The sequence below is a fragment of the Labeo rohita genome, chromosome 14 (assembly GCF_022985175.1).
Source record: "Labeo rohita strain BAU-BD-2019 chromosome 14, IGBB_LRoh.1.0, whole genome shotgun sequence".
NCBI lineage: Eukaryota > Metazoa > Chordata > Actinopteri > Cypriniformes > Cyprinidae > Labeo > Labeo rohita.
Window position 1 is genome coordinate 1938191 of NC_066882.1, and position 21043 is coordinate 1959233.

General features: G+C 34.6%; 2 protein-coding genes across 3 annotated transcripts in view; one reads left to right on the forward strand and one right to left on the reverse strand.

The window, feature by feature from the left end:
• Positions 1 to 8208, forward strand: part of atp10b (ATPase phospholipid transporting 10B) — a 46446-nt gene extending 38238 nt beyond the window's left edge. The window contains exons 16-21 of the mRNA XM_051128387.1: positions 635 to 760; positions 1865 to 2065; positions 2660 to 2740; positions 2830 to 2934; positions 4016 to 4203; positions 6430 to 8208. Of these exons, the coding sequence (XP_050984344.1) occupies positions 635 to 760; positions 1865 to 2065; positions 2660 to 2740; positions 2830 to 2934; positions 4016 to 4203; positions 6430 to 6616 (888 nt within the window). The 3' untranslated portion in view covers positions 6617 to 8208. The remainder of the gene's footprint in view (positions 1 to 634; positions 761 to 1864; positions 2066 to 2659; positions 2741 to 2829; positions 2935 to 4015; positions 4204 to 6429) is intronic.
• Positions 8209 to 8968: 760 nt separating this feature from the next.
• On the reverse strand, positions 8969 to 20856 carry fbxl3l (F-box and leucine-rich repeat protein 3, like). 2 transcript variants are annotated; one of them, XM_051127013.1, is made up of 5 exons: positions 20491 to 20856; positions 18670 to 19042; positions 17015 to 17137; positions 15165 to 15336; positions 8969 to 12432 (listed from the first exon to the last, which is right to left on the reverse strand). In XM_051127013.1, exons 1-5 carry the CDS (start codon positions 20523 to 20525, stop codon positions 11789 to 11791), a joined length of 1347 nt encoding a protein of 448 aa, XP_050982970.1. In that variant the 5' UTR covers positions 20526 to 20856; the 3' UTR covers positions 8969 to 11788. The 2 variants fall into 2 exon arrangements, with proteins under 2 accessions (XP_050982970.1, XP_050982969.1); XM_051127012.1 differs by lacking the exon at positions 20491 to 20856 and having other exon boundaries at positions 18670 to 19442.
• Between the last annotated feature and the right edge of the window lie 187 nt (positions 20857 to 21043).

Below are 21043 nucleotides of genomic sequence, written 5' to 3' on the forward strand. Positions count from 1 at the left end.
AAAGTCACATGATGAACCAAAGCCCATCACAAGCAGCTTTAAATATGAACATAGAAAGTGCACATCGTCATTCACACAAACACTAAACACCATCATGGCAACACACATGAAACTGAAATAATGCAATAAACATTCATTTAACAACATTAGATGTAACATACAACCCTAATGTACAAAACTGATAAGAAAATATTAAGAAGAAACCGTTACTTCAAGAAAAAAACATAAAATTAAAAAAATTTAATGCAGTGAATTCTATGTCAGTTCACGGTTATTAATCTTTTTCACTTCTGAAAATGGTATACTACTGTAAAATGACATGCAATGTCCAATAAAGTTTTTCACCATATATAGTAGGGGAACTTACCATTAACCATTTAACAGGTTTTTACTGTAGCATTTTTACAGTCTTTCATCATTAATTTTTTTACAGTGTACCATATTGACATAAAAAAAGCAAAGAAATGTAAAATGTATTAACATTACACATGTCCAAAGTCTTCCTGAATTCCAGAATCAAGTTACCGAATGTCATTGGATATAATTAAGACATAGTGTTTCTCAAAATAAGTGTAACCATAAATAATGAGTGTAACTAGTAATGTTGATTTCATGCCAAATTTGTGTTCTGCAGGCTGTCATGGCCAGCGATTTTGCCATCACACGCTTCAAACACCTCCAAAGACTGCTGCTGGTTCACGGACACTGGTGCTACTCAAGACTGGCCAACATGGTCATCTATTTCTTTTACAAGAATGTGGTAATTATCACCATGGCAACAAATTTTGTTACATTTAATTTTAGATTTTTAAGTAAGTAGTGGTGCTGGACTTGGGCCAATAAGCAACCACTTGGCAACATCCTAGTAACCACCCAAAACACAGTGACACTCAAAAGTAAATAGCTGATACATTTGTATCTTTGATACATTTGTATTGTTTCATTACAAATGTATCAAAGCGTTGTCAACATGTCACAAAGAAAATTGAAACCTACACTGCTGTTCAAAAGTTTCAAGTATTATTTAGTATCTAAAGAAATACTACTTTTACTCAGAAAGGACACATTTAATTGTTATGGAAGCTTGTTTCCGCCACTGATAATAAAATAAAGTTAACTCTGACGTTTTATCTCACAATTCTGAATTTTTCTCATACTTAAGAGATATAAACTCACAATTGCAAACTATAAAATCAGAATTGCATGATATAAAATTACAATTCTGAGAAAAAAATTCAGAATTGTGAGATATAAACTAATATAACTAATATAAACTAAGTTATATAACATTCATTTAACATGCAATCGTGAGTTCTAAAGTCAGAATTGTGAGAGATAAATGTGCAGTTGTAAGAAAATGGTCAGTCCATTTTTCCTCTGAATTTGACTTTATAACTCACAATTGCACATTTATATTTCACAGTTCTGAGAATAGAAGTCAGAACTGTAAGAAAAAAGTCAGAATTATGTGTTTATACCATGCACTTTGAAACAAAAAGTCGCAATGACCTTTTTTAAATTTCTTATTCACTGGCAGAAACTAGTTTCCAGACATTGTCATAAAGGATTTCTATTTCAAATACATGCTGTTCTTTTTTAACTTTATATTTATTATAGATTTTTTTTTTTTTTATCATACACATCATCGTACATTACTTTTTAAAATATATAAAAATAGAAGAGTTTTAAATTGTCATAATATTTCACAATATTACAGCCTTGGTACACTTCAGAAACTTTTGAATGGTAGTGAACACTGCAAACAGTCATTCTTGTATTTCTTGAAGGAAACTTGAATTGTAGTAAATTATTTTCTGTTCCTTAAAAATCACAAGCACTAACTAACTTGTGTCGTCTCACTCAGGCGTATGTAAATCTGCTGTTCTGGTATCAGTTTTTCTGTGGCTTCTCCGCCACGGCCATGATCGACTACTGGCTCATGATATTTTTCAACCTGTTCTTCACCTCTGCTCCTCCCATCATGTTTGGGATCGTGGACAAAGAGGTGTCAGACGCCACGTTACTGAGCCTGCCTGAGCTCTATAAGAGAGGACAGCACTCGGAGGTGAGGAATCCTGCTGTCGCCTGTAACTCAGTCTATCATTGCTCTAGTGCTATTAACACAATCTGGTATAGATATTTTTTGTTAGAAGGTTCGTAATAAAAATGAATTAAGGGAGTTGGAGGATGAATTTCATTAAACTATGGCAGTTATAGTTTCTAAAAGCATTCAGCTTTTTTGTTTGTTTTATAGAAACCTTGGTTCCAAGTATCTAACCATGGTATTTAGGAGTCATCCACAGAAACCATAAATATCACAGTTAGGCTGTAGTTTCACTGCAAGTTCATTTTTAAAAATGGGTGAATTCCAAATATGATTTCCACCCAAAAAATGAAAATTTGTTGTTAATTTACTCACTCTCAGGCCATTCAAGATGTAGGTGGCTCTTTTTTTCTTGAGTAGAACAGTAAAGAAGTTTTTAGCTGAAACCGTTGTCCTTGGTGATTCATAACCTGAGGATGAGTAAATTAACAGCACATTTTTATTTTTGGAAGAACTATCCCTTTAACAAATAGTTGTGAATAGTAACATTATTAAAATATTTTGAATGTCAGTCAAAGTGCATTTCTTGTAATACACTGAAATGTTTGATAACAGGGCTACAGGCGTTCAACATTTTGGATTGCGATTCTTGATGCTTTCTATCAGAGTCTAGTGTGCTTCTTCATTCCATACTGGGTAAGAACATCTGTTCAGTGTCTTGTCTGTTTCTGTATCACGTGTTTTGGAGTAAGCTGTTATCTGATCAATGCTTTTACTTTCTCAAGACATACAACGGTTCAGACATCGGCATATTTGCGTTCGGCACTCCCATGAACACGGTGTCTCTGTTCACCATCATCCTGCATCTGGCGATTGAAATCAAGAGCTGGGTGAGTTCATGCTCCGCTTAATCATTGCACAACACACTCACACAGCATCTCAGATCTATGTCTACACTGATTAACATTCAAAATATTAAGAAATGAATATAAAAGAAATGCCTTTATTCAGCATGGATGCATTAAATTGATCAAAAGTGACAACAGTAATGACAAGTATAATGTTAGGACATTATTTTAAACAAATGCTGTTTTTGAACTATTTTTGAAACCCTGGAAAAAATGTATGAAGCAACACAACTGTTTTCAAAATGTTTCTTGAGCAGCAAATCAGCATATTAGAATGATTTCTGAAAAATCTCATGTGACACTGAAAATTCATTCAGTTTTGATCATAGCAGTAAATTACATTTTATTCACATAGAAGAGTTATTTTAAATTGTAATATTTTACTTTTTTTTGTATTTATTGTGCAAAAATGGAAGCAGGGTTATTATAGTTAACTTAAACGTTTAAAAACATTCTTGCCGAGCTGAAATAAATTGAAATATAAATATTACATGAAAAACATAAATGAAAATTAGACGTTGCATTGGCAACTAACTAAATAAGTTTACGTTGAAGCAATAAAATTACTAACTTGAAATAAATAAAACCTAAATTTGCAAAATGTAAATAAAATAAATGAAATATAAATAAAAAATAATCATAAAAATGACGAAAGCTCTAAAACTAAAAATTAAACTAAAATTAAAATAATAAAAAAATTCCAAATAATTCAATATATTAATAAAAATTATGATAGTATATAAATAATACTACAGTTACACTGAACACTGACAATAAATTAATATTCTAGTGTTTAACAATAATCAAATCTAACCTACTTTTCTTCTGATGGTACTGTTGGAACGTCTTTAGGCATTTTTTGACATAAAAGTGTGTGATCTTGTCTTAACATTCGAATCCTTCAATAATTTGCACAGTGAAACATTTTTGCAGCTTTTTCTTGATAAGGTATTATTTTTGACTGTTCTGAGTTTTTTAAGGTTACAGCATGTTTAAATCATTCTCTTTTATGTCAAAATATCAGTGTTTTTCCTCAAATGCCCTTATGTTGTTTGATGTGCAGACGGTGGTTCATTGGGTGATCATGATCGGCAGTGTGCTGGTGTACTTCATCGTGTGTCTGGCCTACAGCGCCATCTGTATCAGCTGCAACCCTCCGTCTGACCCCTACTGGATCATGCACAAACAAATGGCCGACCCCATGTTCTACCTCGTCTGCATTTTAACAACGGTTGTTGCTTTACTGCCAAGGTAACTGAAATTAAGCTCTACCATTATGTGTAGCATTAAGGCTGGGTTGAACATATCGATTTTAAATCGACTCATTTTAATGAACCAATATCAGTTCTTAAAGGGATAGTTCACCCAAAAATTAAAATGAAGTTGTTCTTAAATCTGCTTTTGTGGTGTGAAAAAGAAGTAATGACATATGGCATTAAAACAACACAGGGTGAGTAAATCATAACTTGATTTTCATTTTTGGGTGAACTGTCCCTTTAAATCCCACAAATCAGTCTCTGCTGTTTAGAGTTTATAACGTTATTTGTAGTGTGCCTCTCATCTGATAAATAGCAGTGAACTTTGTGCTTTGTTTCTGTCAGTTTTATTGTGAAATGTAAACGATAAATACCGCTTTGGTGTTCTTTGATGTGGTGCAACAGATCTGCTGTAACAAGTGTTGCCAAGTCCATGGTTTTCCTGTGAAACTGGGTTACTTGAACACTGTTGATGCAGGTTGTTTTTCATGTCTGTGGGTAGAAGTGATCAATAATGTGATTTTTATCAGGGGACCCCTCACCAAAACACGATTGGTCTAGTTTTGGGCTAGTTTTGAGTGGCAATGTAGCGAGGGGGTTGTTGTGAAAACCTGGCAATCCTTGCAGTAACCGCTTCTGTTCAAGCATCAGCGTGTAGCGGCATGTAAACCAATTGTCTCTTCCGCTTTACAGCCAGATACTGCGTGAAATAAACATGAATGAACATCAAAAGGCATAGTGAAAGAAACAGAACAACTTACCGAGTGTGTATCCTGTCTCATGCAATCTCTCAATCAGCATTTCAGCTGGAAAACGTCAATATAACAGCTTGTAGACGATGTCACGTAACAACATTTAAAAGTCATTCGATGTCCATAAACTTGTAGTTATCTAGAAAAATGTAGAAAGGAGCATTTTGCTAAATATATGCACTATATTACATGTTCATTATATTTTTGTAACCTGTTTTATCGATATAAAATGTGTTTCAATAACTACATTATGAAAACACATTTAAATGAGTAGAGCGTAATAATATAATTAAAAAAGTTATTATAATGAATTTACCACCCAATTATTTATTTATTTATTATGATATTCTTATTTGTTATAGTTTAATTTGTTATAAAAATGTGCATTATATAGTAATATATATAATAAATCTAAAATAAATGTGAAATAAATGAAAACATATATAAATATATATATATGTTTTCATATATATATATATATATATATATATATGATTATTGATTATTTATTTATTTATTTATTCTATACATGTATGTGGCCCTGGACCACAAAACTAGTCTTAAGTAGAACAGGTTTATTTTTAGCAATAGCTAAAAATACATTGGGTCAAAATTTATTTTTTTTATACCAAAAATCAATAAGATATTAAGTAAAAATCATGTTCTGTGGAGATATTTTGTGAATTTCCTACTGTAAATATTTCAAAACTTAATTTTAGATTAGTAATATGCATTGCTAAGAACTTTAATTGGACAACTTTAAAGGCGATTTTCTCAATATTTTGATTTTTTTTGTGCACCTTCAGATTCCAGGTTTGTCAATATAACAGCTTGTAAACGATGTCATGTAACATCATTTACCTCCAAAAACCATCCATAAAGATGTCCATAAACTTGCAATTAACTAGAAAAATGAACAGTAGAAAGGAGCATTTTGCTAAATATATGCACCATATTACGTTATATTTTTACCTTTTAACCTGTTCTTCGATATAAAGTGTTTTAAATGTTTTTCTTTTTGCCAAAAATCATGTTCCATGAAGATATTTAGAAAACTTCCTACTGTAAATATATTTTAAAACTTAATTATTGATTAGCATTATGCATTGCTAGGACAGCTTTAAAGACTATTTTCTCAATATTTAGATTTTTTTGCACTGTCAGATTTATATTTTTTAAATATCGACCAAATATTGTGGTATTCTAACAAACCATACATTAGTGGAAAGCTTATTTATTTAGCTTTCAGGTGATGAATAAATCTCAGTTTTGAAAAACTGACACTTATGACTGGTTTCGTGGTCCAGGGTTATATATTCTAATTTGTTATGATAAACATGTACACATTTGTTTCAATAGCCAGCCCTAAATAGCATCATATCAGTGATGTTGTTTACATGTCATACATGAACTCAGAATTTTAAAAGCAATGTCCCCAGCTTTACCACTGCTTTATTTTTCTTTCCCAGGTACACCTTGCATGTCCTGAGGGGAACACTGGCGCCCTCCCCTCACCTCCGCGCGCGGCAGCTCGAGCGGCTGCCCCCGTCCTATCGGGAGCAGCGGATCAGAGAGTGGCGTGGTCTCCGAGACACGTGTATCTCTCCTTCTCTCAGATCCCAGGAACACGGCTCGTCTCCCTGCCCCAGCGCATAAGTACACACGCAGCACAGTCCAGCACGCCACGCTACCTCATGCACAGAGGACCACAGTGCCACAAAGCTTGAATTTTTCTACTCAGAAAATTGGCAACAAACTCAAACCCACATTTATGTTTTGCACACGTGGGCACGCGCCGTGTCCATTTAGGCCGTACAGAGAAGCCGTGCGTTTCAATTTCTAGACCTCTTTGCTCTCATAAACCAGCTTCGCAGGTTTCCTGCTGCGTCTGCGTTTGGAACTCAGGTTTACAGTCTGTGCTTGATCAATACATGCGTATAATTTCTCGACGGCGTGAATGTAATGTGCTCGGTGGATGCAGCTGAGCCTTTTCCCTTTTGTGAAACCTACTTCCTGTTGTCATGTGGACCACATTTGTATGCACTTGCGCTTTGAGCTGCTCATGTAATAATTGAGGTTTGCAGATGTTACATAATATCTCAGTTCATATATTCAGAGCTTGTTGTGCTCGCTGACAGAAACACAAGCGCCACAGTGAGATTAAGGAGGCTGGATCTTCTTCTTCTTCTTAATTCCTAATAAATTTATTGGCTCGTAACGCTTGTTGATGTGTGTGCGTGTAACACGCCGAGGCGGATCACACAGTCCTGCGCCGTTATTTGAATATTTAATTGCCCTGCTGACGTCTGGCTGACGCTCTTCACTCACGATGCGGTCAGCGATGACCTCACGCTCAGACGGATCATAGCCCGCCGAGCGCGGCTCGTCTCCGCATCCTTCCAGCATGTGTGTAACGCACACCACAGTCGAGGCTCAGGATGAAAAAAAGGCTCTTGCGCTGATTCTATTTGCAGAACCCAAGGCGGGTTTTATGTAATGATGTCAGGCGGCTTTCTGACGGGATGCTTCTGCTATCTAGTGGTGCTCTGATGAACTACACAACCAACCGTCCATTTAGGGAGTGAGAGAAGACACAAGATGGTTGAAGTCTGGATGTCAGAACAGCACATCCTTTAATAAACCCACATGACTGTGTTTTCAGAATGTCACGTGCTGAAGGATTTCTTTAAGGGCGGATACTTCTAAACAAAATTAAACCGTTAATGAAATTATGTTCGAAAATATTTTTCATACATGCAAATTGGGGGTTATTATTTAATATGCACAGATTTGTATATTAAGTGATATAGACCTCAAATAAATCTCACTTTAAGCTTTTCAAAAGCTATTTAATAAAACATCTCTTTGTAAAATGTAAATATATGTGTTTGTAATTAAATGAAAATATTTTTAGGAAAGAAAAAACAGCCAATAACAGGGCTATATATATATATATATATATATATATATATATATATATATTAGAAAGACAATTACCTTTAGAAGCAATATTTAAAAGCATGGGTTTCTATGTCATATTATGAAACATGTTGCCTTAAAGAGCTGCTTTTTTTTCCTGATTTGACTTGACGTACATAAATGAATGGTCGGTTCAGTGAAGTTAAATAATATTTTTGACTTGAATAAATCCAGTTAATTTAGTTAATTTAATTCATGCAATATGATTGTTGTTTACAATGTGACAAACTTTTGCTTTAAGAAAATTTGAATGAAATTTAATTTTGTAATGGGTGAATGTGATTAAAAAAAAAACAAAAAAAAAAAAAACTTTTTTTTTCTGTTTATTTTTACAGTTTGCAGTATTGTTACAAATTTTTAAACCTTACCCAGCCAACAATGAGACCAGCACAAATAAATTCAAGAGAAATACAAAATACCACTTAAAATAACAGACTTACATGAAAAAAAGACAATAAATACCACAGATTGTTACAGCTTTTGTAACGAAAGACTCCAAATATTGACCTCCCTTTGACATGTAAATATTTTAAATATACAGTATGTTTTAAGAAAACACTTTCCAGTAAAGCTGAGCTCGTTTGACAGTTGTTCTGTGAATTACAGTGAAAGTGGTTTGGTGTTTATAAGACTCAATACAGCTACACCAAATCCTAGATAATTACAGTATGATCATACTAATAAAAGGACAGTGTAAATGCATATTGTACAACAGCATAGTCTTTTAAAGCGTCCAGAATGTTCTGTACGCTATACATTTGCAATGACAAGTACAAAAAAAATGATAGGAAAGGCCTGAATTTCATGCATTTATAAAATATTATTTCATATGTGACCCTGGATCATAAAACCAGTCGTAAGTAGCATGGGTATATCTGTAGCAAAAATACATATCCATTTTTTAGTTTATGCCAAAAATAATTAGGATATTAAGTAAAGATCATGTTCCATGAAGATATTTTGTAAATTTCCCAATGTAAATATATCAAAAATTATTTTTTTAAAAATTGCTATGAATTCATTTCTCAATATTTAGATTTTTTTTTTTTTTTTTTTTTTTTTTTGCACCCTTGGATTTTCAAATAGTTGTATCTCGGCCAAATATTGGTCTATCCCAACAAAACATCTATTAATTCTATTCTAACATCTATTTAAAAAAAAGGCCCATATGTTTTGTGGTCCAGGGTCACATATAGTGTACAAATAAAAAAAAAGTTAAGTGCAAAGTTATTTTGTTGTCACAGAAAAAGGTTTAGGGCTGGATGATATGGAGAAAAATATGATCACAATATTCCATATAATACAACATCAATATTTATAGTTAATGCGGAAGTAAATACTTTTCTACATGTTTGTTAGACCTTGAGAATAAATGTAAACATAACTTTGTTCACAATTAAACTTTCACCGGGTAAAACACCTTTTAATTTAGGACTGCAAGACAATAATTTTATTTTCCAATTTTTTTCTGGATTCTGTTTTATGATTCAGTACAAATGTATCATAACAAATGGCGGCTAATGAAATGAATTAATACAACTTTAATTGTTTGATCATGCTTTTAAAATGTAATCAAATTAAATTTATTTACAACAAAACATTGCATTTTATTGAAAGCAACATAACTTTATAAAGTAATAAAAGTCCCTTGATTGTATGATATTCTTAAAAAAAATATATACTATTATTACTTTGAGAATTGTATATTAGTATGCAATAGTAATATATTTCTGTCATAATTTCTTCAAGTTAAACAGGACTTTTATTTTGACAGGTTGTGGTGAAGCTCTGAGTTTTACTTTAAGTTTGTTTGGCTGTACACTCTAAGATGTTGGGTTAAATACAACCCAGCGCTGGGTGAAATTATGGACAAACCCCGCAACTGGCTTGTTTTAAAAAAAGCTGCTGGGTTAAATGTTTAACCCAACCTTCTGGGTAGTTTATGTAACTCAACTATTGTTTAAAGACTACAATATGGCTGGCTTAAAATTAACCCAAAATAGTTTGTAAATTAAAAATTAGACACAGAATTACTAGCAATAATCAAAAGGTGAACTTTTATTCATACGCATTTTTAAAAATTATTATTATTTAATTATTATTTATTTAACTTATTAAAGGAGAAGTCCACTTCCAGAACAAAAATTGACAGATAATGTACTCATCCCTGGTCATCCAAGAAAATTGTTTTTTTGAAGAAAATATTTCAGGATTTTTTCTATATAATGGACTGATATGGTGCCCTGAGTTTGAACTTTCAAAATGCAGTTTAAGTGCGGCTTTAAACGATCACAAGTGCGGTTGTAAATGATCCCAGCCGAGGAAGAAGGGTCTTATCTAGTGAAACAATCAGTTATTTTCACAAAATTAATACAATTTATATATTTTTTAATGCCTTGTCTTACTCATGACAGTTAGGGTATGTCAAAAAACTCCCATCTCATGTTCTCCCTCAGCTTCAAAATCGTCCTATTTCGCTGTTTTACCTTTTTTGTTTAGTGTGTTTGAGCTTCCTTGCATGTTCGCTTTCCAAAGACTGTGACTTCTTCAGCGATGTAGGATGATTTTGAAATGATTTTTGAAGTTGAGGTAGAAAATATGATCAGAGTTTTTCGACATACCCTAACTGTCTTGAGTCAGAATACACAGAGCTCTGGCAGAGCAAGACAAGATGAGCATTTGAGATTAAAAAGTATTTAAATTGTATTTTTTTAATGAAAATAACCGATCGTTTCGCTAGATAAGACCCTTCCTCGGCTGGGATCGTTTACAACCACATTTGGGATCGTTTGACTTCTCCTTTAACAAATGTGCATTTATTAAATATATTAATAAATGTTAATTTCCAACATATTTTGGGTTTATTTTAAGCAAGAAAAACAGTAATTTTTAAGCAGTAGTTGAGTGAAATTAAAATACCCAGAAAGTTGGGTTAAACATTTAACTCAGTTGCTGGGTCAAAACAACCCAATCACTGGGTTTGTTCATATCTTACCCAGCGCTGGGTTTTTTTTTTTAACCCAGCATTTTTTAGAGTGTAGTTTTTCTCAAATGAAACGGTGTAAAGCTGCTGAAGTGATGAGCTCTGGAGATGAAGTTCAAGTTCATGCAAAAACTGCAAGCGTCAGGTGAGTTTTAGTATCAGACTAAACTACGTCATTCATTGACTCTAAAAAATGCTGGGATCAATACAACCCAGTGCTGGGTAAAATATGGACAAATTCAGCGATTGGCTTGCTTTGACCCAGAGGCTGGGTTACTACCCAAAAGGCTGGGTTAAACATTTAATCCAAACGGTGGGTCACAACAACCCAATTGCTGGGTTTGTCCACATTTTGCCCAGCGCTAGGTTGTTTTAAACCCAGCAGCTGTTCACACACAACAATTGGATTTATTAGCGACATGCACTGGCTACTGTTGTCCGCTTTATTTCTGCTGTTAGATTAATCCTAGTCCAAAGCGTATTATTATTGTCATGAATTTTACCGTGATCTCAATAGGATATTGTTTATTGTCCAGTCCTATTCTGTTTAGCCCACAAAAGAATGGTTAAACCAAAAAATACAAGCTCTTTAACAAGTCCCACAGGGCCATTTGCCGTGCCTGTGAATTTCACATAAAAACCCTGTTTCACGTGTGCGCACTTGTGTGGAACTGTAAACACTTTGCATTGAAATCCCGTCTCTGAGATCCAATCGCAAATCATGTTTTTACAGCAGCGCTTCCACACTAATGATCCAGATGTTCCGTTTCCCATGCTAAATTTTAATTAGCCGGTTCAGTCTAATGGCTGCCGTGCCTGCCAAACGTTTGCACAGGTAGTCCAGAGTGGATATCTAGAGTGCGTTTTTACCACGTGGGCATCATATCAGGGAACCAAATCCGACCCAGTTGTTTGGAGACCTCGCTGTGGATCTGCTCGATGTTGTAGGTGTTGTCAGGGATGAGCACCTCCTCCATGATGGACAGCTGGCTCAAGCGGCCGCCGCACATCTTCACGAACTCCATGAAGCCGCTGCAGGTGACCTCGCACTCGCCCAGGCCGATGGCCGTCAGGCTCTTGCAGCGTTCAGCGATGCGGATCAGCTCTTCGTCCAGCGGCTCCAGCCCGTTGGCGCACACCACCAGCTCCACGAGACGCGGGCAGTTCAGCCCGATGCGGCCCAGCATGTCTTTACTGACGGCCCGGCCGAAGTACAGGTGCGTGACGGGCGTCTCCTCGCGGAAGAAGGGCTCGAACTCCTCCTCGTAAAGGAAAAAGTACATGACGATGTTGACCTGGGGCGAGTGGCGGATGAGGGCGTCCCAGCTGCTCTTCTTGATGGTGTGGAACTGCGTCTGGCCCGGGTTCTCGCTCACCACGTCGATGCGCAGGTGCTCCAGGTGGACGTGCTTCTCGGAGGACAGCGCCAGCAGAAGCTCGTCGCTCAGCAGGTGGTAGTTAAGAGCCAGTTCGCGAAGGCCGTGACACTGATCCGCCACACACAGGATGCCTGGATGAGAGAGAAACAACAGGTGAACTTGGGTTTATGAACAAGGGTAGGTGATTACAATATACTTTCATTATGGACCCGTCCCAAATGACACACTTGACAATAAGGGTGTGTGATATTGACAGAAAAATTACATCTAGGTTTTTTCTGGAATTTTGTTGATAACAATAATTGGACGAGTGTGTTACTGCGCTGGTATTTTGGCAGGTTTAGGACTTCTATGGACGGCTGACTCCCAAAACTTTAGATATTCTTCATATCTAAGGTGGTTAGTTTGCAGCGGTAATGGAAATTTGACCTTTTATGTGCATTTTTATCTTTATAAGGCCATTTAAATACATTTGAACAACCAAGGGCGTAGGTTTGGTTTTGGCATTAGTGGGTACAGACAACAGTCATTTAATTGTTTGATCAAAATAATTTAGTACTTGCTGAATAGGAACATGTCATAGCATCTTTACTAAATTCTGCGCCTCTGGAAATCACAACAAGCAATGTTGGACTATAAACTATAGTTCTCAGTAACTGAAGTGAGTTGCTGTTTTAGTCACTCTTCTGAAGAAGATGTCTCTCTATATGTGTCCTTTATGTACTACTTTTTTGTTAACTTGCCAACACATTCCTTATGACAATTATGGTTTTACTCCAAAAAAAAAAAAAAAAAAACATGGTTATAGGCTTATTGTTAAACCATTTGTGTTTTCTTTTTACATTGTTTTGCTTTTATAACAGTGGTTTGATGTCTTCTACTGTTTAATAAAAAAGAAATAAGAAAAAAAGATTCGCGAACCTGCTCAGAGGTCCCGATCTAAATCAAATGATTCGCGGTCTGCGCTCCGATCGAAGTTCGGATCTGAATCAAATGATTCGCGAACCCGCACCGACGTTCGGATCTGAATCAAATGATTCGCGATCCGCGCTCCGATCGAAGTTCGGATCTGAATCAAATGATTCGCAAACCTGCACCGACGTCCCGATCTGAATCAAATGAATCGCAATCCGTGCTCCGATCGAAGTTCGGATCTGAATCAAATGATTCGCGAACTCGCACCGACGTTCAGATCTGAATCAAATGATTCGCGATCCGCGCTCCGATTGAAGTTCGGATCTGAATCATGATTCGCGATCCGCGCTCCGATCGTTCGGATCTGAATCAAATAATTCGCGATCCGCCTTTGATCGAAGTTCGGATCTGAATCAAATGATTCGCGAACCCGCACCGACGTCCGATCTGAATCAAATGAATCGCAATCCGTGCTCCGATCGAAGTTCGGATCTGAATCAAATGATTCGCGCACCCGCACCGAAGTTCGGATCTGAATCAAATGATTCGCTAACCCGCACCGAAGTCCCGATCTGAATGATTCGCGATCCGCGCTCCGATCGAAGTCCCGATCTGAATCAAATGATTCGCCATCCCGCACCGAAGTCCCGATCTGAATAATTAGCGATCGGCGCTCCGATCAAATGATTCACGATCCGCGCTCTGAAGTCCCAATCTGAATAATGATTCGCGAACCATTATTTCAGAGGATTCGGCGTGCCAATCGCGATCCATTCAAAGTCCCGATCTGAATCAAACGATTCGCGATACGCGATCCGATTGAAGCGCTTTAAAACAGTGAATCGGATTTCAGAAAAGATCAGTTTCACTCATCACTACGTGCTTTAGAAGCGATTTCAAAATTCGACTATGGTCTTTTGATCTGGTTTCTGCTAGTGAATCGTATGAACTGAATGACCAAAGTCACGAGTTTGAGTTTCAATCAATCAGAACGGTTCCAGCGTAAATGACTCACTCAGTTGATTCGGTTTGTCTGTTCCTGTTTTCGCGTCTTCAGCAATGTTTACACTGTCAGTACTAGCCTACTACTGGCTTAGCTCGCTAGTTTTAGGACATTAACAGAAATAAGCCAAAAAAATTATGAAAAAGTAAGTATTGTTGCATCTAATTGTATTAGTATTAGATATAAAAAATATCTTAGTTTGTGTTCCGAAGATGTGTTCCAAAGCAATGTTTCTCATTTTTACTTAATTAATAACTAAAGAATGAATAACTAATATAACCAATGAATAACGAAAGTACGAATAACTAAAATAACTAACACTTAAATAAAAATAAATAAAAACTACATATGCATGTAAAAAAGGAAAATAATTACTTAAGTTTTACCTAAAGTTAAAAATAGATAATTTAAAAAATAAAAACTAATTAAAAATATGACAAAATATTATATTATTTCAGTGATACGAAAATATTGGTAGTGTGTTCACATTGGTTTAGGTTTAAATAAACTTATCTGAGGAAGTAAAGAAAGTCAAAGCATTAATCTAAACCTTTGTTTTCATTCTTTTAAAAAGGTTTTCAAAGAAAGGAGTCTCTAAAAGTTACTTATTTTCATTCAAACAATCATTTTCAGTCTAACAATATGATATAGGCTATACAGTATGTCTGTAGAAATGCTGCGGATAAAATAAATAGGCTTATTTGGATAATAATTTGGATAATAATAAAATCACAAAGACATTTCAGTGGTGAGTTTATAGTATGTACCTTGGCAGTGGCATGACCTATATTAGCTTATATTCAGTTGCATATAAGTGAATCAGATGAATAAACTCAGCAATGTATATTAAAAATGAAATGGGTCAATTTGGATTTCCTGCTGACTTGAAAACAGGTTTATATTTTCATATTAGATCTGGCATGACTCAGAGGGTGACGCACTGACCTGCAGGAGATACATGAGGACAGCTACTCATCTTCAGCAGCTTGAGCGTGTCACTGTTGTTGGCGACCAGTACCTTCAGGGAAGGGTCATCAACCGGTGTGTCATCAATTTTTATAGAGGATAGGGACTTGGAATTCACAAACACCACCGTCAGAGCCGAGACAAAGTGTGACTGAGAACAGACCAGACAAGACAAGCAAGTCAGAGCCGCGGGGTCCTCGTACCCTTTACATCAAGCGTTATTTCATTATTTCACAGAGGTCACCCTGCGATGCTGCTATTTGTGTTTGAGACAGGCTGGTTCATTTTTAAACATGTGTAGAACCATTAACATAAAACCACCAACGTATCATTAAATATAACACTTGTACTGTTTGTTAAAATTGAGTTTCAGCATTTTTACATTACTTTTCTGTGGAGCATCATGGGTAATGTAGTTTTTCCACCATAAACACAATTATTAAAAATGTGAACAGATGCCTTTAACCAAAGCATATACACCATCGATTAACAGCCTCAAAGCTTACAGTAAGTCAGTCTTTAAAGCTTATTAAGTTATTGTTAAATCCTGTGGACATTTATTTATTTATTTAGTCATTTAGCAGACACTTTTATCCAAAGCGATTTACAAATGAGGACAATGGAAGCAAGCAAAATCAACAAAAGAAATATTATTTAGCTTTAATAAAATCTTATTTAAAAATATAATTATAATTAAATTAAAATTACGTTTTTTTATAAAATTATATAAAAAAAACTAAAATAAAAAATAATATCCAAATATTTATATATTAATTTATAATTAATTTATTTATATTTATATCTTTATATATTATATATATATATTAAAGAATAATTAAATAAAACTATTATAATTATTAAACAAAAGAAAATAAATAAAATATGGTGCATAATGAAATAATAACTTCTCCTCAACAAGATGACAACAAAGGACAACATACACACTGAACTTTAAAACTTAGTGTAAAATAATAAATAAAATATAAAAAAAATTACATTACACTTAACTATATTATAGAATAATTAAATAAAACATAAATAATATATACAATATTTACAACACAATTAAACATAATAATATAAAATATAAAAAAAATAAAATAAAAATGTTAAAATTAAATAAAATTAATAAAAAAAAATAATTAAAATAAGTTTAAATTAAATAAAATCTCATCAAGACGTTTGGAGCACAAATGATGCACTATGATGCAAAAACCAGAAGTAACACAGCCCCATATCTTATTTAAACTTCCGTAACCAACTGTTCTGCTCTATTTTTACACTTGATTATTTACTCATCTGAATGTTTTGAGGAGGCACCTCCTAGAGAAAAGGCCCTGACCTGAACAGAGTACACTAGACAACGTGAAATGGCGATTGAAAGATAATTAAGCCTCCAGGTGAGGACACTGACTCATCCAGATCCTCCCGGATGTTGTCCAGTGTGACGGTTGTAAATAGAAAGAAGGACACAAACAGCAGAGGCAGCTGTACGTCACATTACAGTGTGATTAATCCTGCAAATTCCCCTCCATTACGTCGGTAGTTATATAAAGAAGTCAGGCTTTCTTTGTTTTCAAATCTTTTGTGACTAAGTCAGCCACGGCGAGCCTCAACTTGTCACTTTCGATACTGGTTATACTGCTTTTTCAAACTGTCAGGATTTTGTGGAGGGTGAAATTACATGCTACAGAAATCCAGAAATCCCACGTTTGACAGCTGGGACATTATAGTATTTTTCAACTAGCGACAGGGTTTAAACAGATGTCTGATGTCATGTTCAGCTACTGTAGTGTCGTATGTTAAGGGTGAGTACGTTTCTGTCGTACCTGGGACACGTCCATGAAGCTTGGCCGTGCTGTGGAAATCAGACCTAGTGTCTTAATGGTGCAGTTCACCAGCTGTGAGAGGATGTCACAGGCTGCTTCTGCAGATTCGGTGCAGCTGTCAACCTGAATGGTGTTTAAAAAATAAATGAACAAATAATAACTATACAAATAACACATTAAACTATATATATATATATATATAATGTGTTTTAAAGACGTGCTATAGCTAATATTGTGAAATATTTTTACTATTTAAAATAATTGCTTTTTATTTAAATATATTTTAAAATATAATTTATTCCTGTGATCAAAGCTGAATTTTCAGCTTCATTACTCCAGTCTTCAGTGTCACATGATCATTCAGAAATCATTCTAATAATTTGCTGTTCAGGAAACATTTTTTTATTATTATTATCAATATTTAAAACAGTTGAGTACATTTTTTTCTGGATTCTTTGATGAATAGAAAGATCCAAAGATCGGCATTTATCGGAAATAAAAAGCTTTTGTAACATTATACACTATACCATTCAAAATCTTGGAGTCAGTAAAAAAAAATGTTTGGAAAGACATTATAGAAATTAATATTTTAATTTAATAAAGATGCTTTAAATTGATCAAAAGTGATGATAAAGACATTTATAATGTTACAAAAGATTTCTATATTTGATAAATGCTGAAGTTCTATTCATCAAAGAAACCTGAAAATTTGTACTCAGCCATTTTCAACATAATAAATGTTTTTTAAGCAGCAAATAAGAATATTAGAATGATTTCTGAAGGATCATGTGGCAATGAAGACTGGAGTAATGATGCTGAAAATTCAGCTTTGAAATCACAGGAATAAATGGTAAAAAATATTACTGTTTTTGCTGTACTTTGGATCAAATAAATGCAGGCTTGGTGAGCAGAAGAGACTCCTTTAAAAAAACGTAAAAAAAAATAAAAAATCTTACTGTCCAAAAACTGTGTGTGTATATATATTAAATTTTTTTTAATGTAAAATCTAATTAAATTGATAGTTCACCCAAAAATCAAAAATTTGTCATTTAGTCACCCTTAAGTTGTTCCAAATTAGCTAAAAAAAATTAATATAATTTAAAAAAAACAAAAAGTTAACCAAACAGTTGCTGGTAGCCACTGACTTCCATAATATAGAAAAATTCAATGGGTACCAGCAACTATTTCATTATTCTTCAAAATATCATCTTTTGTGTTCAAAAGAAGAAAGAAACTCATACAAGTTTGGAAAAAGTGGAGGGTGAGTAAATGATTTTTGGGTGCATTGTCTCTTTAAAATGAGAGTTTTGATTCTTATCCTAATATAACATACATGTAAAACATTTTAGGTTTTTTATAAACATTCAAACAGATCATATGGATCTATATTTTCCAATAACATATATTAAGGTTTTAAGATATTTTGAGAAACTAATGTCATGTGATCACATGAATGATCAATGAAATTAATACTTTTATTCACCAGGAAAATGTCAAATTGATCAAATGTGACAGTAAAGACTTTTAATGTTACAAATATTGTTGTTTCAGTGCATCAAAGAATACTGAAAACAATTGTTTTAAATTGTAATAATATTTACTGTATTTTTCTATCTAAAACGGTTTGCAGATCGCCCTTTCTAAAACCGGCGTACCTTGAAGCTGACGTACTGCAGGTGCTGAGCGTGTCGTTTGATGATCTGCTGGATGAGATCTGGGTGTGTGGATCTCAGGTACGACGTGGCTGGCTGGTTCAGCTCGAACTCGAATCTCCTCCAGAGATCAGGGATGTGAAAGACGTCGTTCCACCGGCGGCACACGGAAGACGCTCGAGCCCGGTCCACCAGAGACAGGTACTGGAATATGTGCAGGACTACGTGGTGTGGCAGGTTGCCCCACGTCTCCTCAGTGGGTTTCTGTGAGGCGGAGGAGCCCGTCTGGACATACGTTGGCGCGCCACTCCTGTGTCTTTTGCTTCTGCGCTCAGACGGGGTGAAGTTCTGACACTTTGATCGTCCCCTTTTCATCCTGTTCAATGGAAAAACACTGTTTTTAATGCTTTTGATCAAGTAAGTGCAACTTCGTTTTCCAAAAAGGAAAATGTTAAACAAAGTAAAGTTAAAACAGCATAAATATGTCAGATTTAGTGACATTTACTGTACTGTGTGAATTTAAAAGATGTTTTTCTTCCACTGAAGCACAGGAAACTATTTGGATGATTCATGAATGTTTGAGAACATGATCATCACGTTTCACACAATCTTGGAGTTCCTGCAGCTCAAGCTGCACTGATTAAAAGCAAATACAAAATACAAAGCAATTCCCAAACCAAGTAGTTATGCTGACAATATCATTTGTAATGAAATTTTTGCATTGCAGTATTAAATCAGAAAAGAATGCAACATAAGCATTTTCTCCTGTAAGACGTTTTATGTGTATGACTAATTTCTGAAGGATCATGTGATACTGAAGACTGGAGTAATGATCCTAAAAATTCAGCTTTACATCACAAAAATAAATTACATTTTAAAATGCATTAAAATAGAAAACAGTTCTTTTAAATTGTAATAATATTTCACAATTTTACTGTTTTTACTGTGTTTTTGATCAAATAATTGCAACTTCGTTTTCCAAAAAGTTTTTGAAAAATTTTAATGAAAAGTTCAAATAGCATAGATGAATAATATACGAAACAATATACTTTATTGTCCCCAAATTTTTCTTTTGAAAAATTTTAATAACTTTAAAATAACCAAATCCCATAAATCAAACATACTGAATAGAGGAACAAGGCATGCAAACAAGTATATCAAAGGTCACAATACACAACGGAACAACCCATAAAACCAACAATAAATAACAATACCAGCAATAAATAAGAATAAATAATATACAACAATGCATGAAGTTATTTCAGATTCCATGCTATTTCTGGGTAACTTACACATGTTCTGACATTTACTGTATTTTGTGCACTGAAGCACAGGAAATTCTTTGGATGATTCTTGAATGTTTGAGAACATGATATCAGCTTTTACCCAATCTTGGAGTTAAAAGCAGACACAAAATACAAAGAAATCCCTAAAGCAAGTAGTTATGCTGACATAATATAATGCTATAATTTGTAATGAAACTTTTGCATTTCAGTATTAAATCAGAACATAATGCAACATAAGCATTTTCACTAAAGTAAGAATGTTCTCTAATGGTGTAAGACGTTTTGTGTATGTGGGCGTATATACTGTACACAGCCTCTTACAGGAAACTGTAACAAAACTAATAGTACATTAAAATACAGTATGGCATAATAGTCACAAATCAGTGCTTTCTAAGCAATTATTTCTCTTTATATACCTTATATAGCACTTATATACAGGCATATATACAGAACTCAAACCTCAGCAACAAACTTATTAATATTCTGCACAAGAGAGGAAGGCATTACCGCAGTAGTCGACTAGGAATATCATACTCACTTGTTCCAAGCTTCTACGTCAACATAGAAAGGCATACCATCCCAAAACACTCTGATTAGCTTTGCTGCGAAGTTTTACCAGTTGCAAAAACACAGTCTGTGACTGTCTCACTTGCTCAGCAGCGTCCCGCAGTAAAGTGCGTCCGACAGCTCCACTGCTCTGCACGGGGAGCGTTGGCACGTGAGCACGAGAAAACATGGATCAGACTCCGCATCAGGGCGCGCGCCTCCAATGAATGCCATTTCAATGTCATACGACCCAAACCTCAAATCAGAGGTGTTTTTGTATGTTTGATCGAAACATATGAATAAGTCACTGCGTAAAGCTGTCTGTTTTTTTACGTTATGCTTTTATATTTATGTTAAGCATTTTTTATGCTATGCTTATATTTTATTTTAGACATTATATATCAATATATATATATATATATATATATATATATATTAGAATATTCCAAGTTTTCCTGGATTACCTGAACGAGTTAATGTATCATATTCAGTGAAGCTTTGCACGCGCGTCTCTCAGCGAAAGTAGGTCAGTGTGTCAAAGAGAA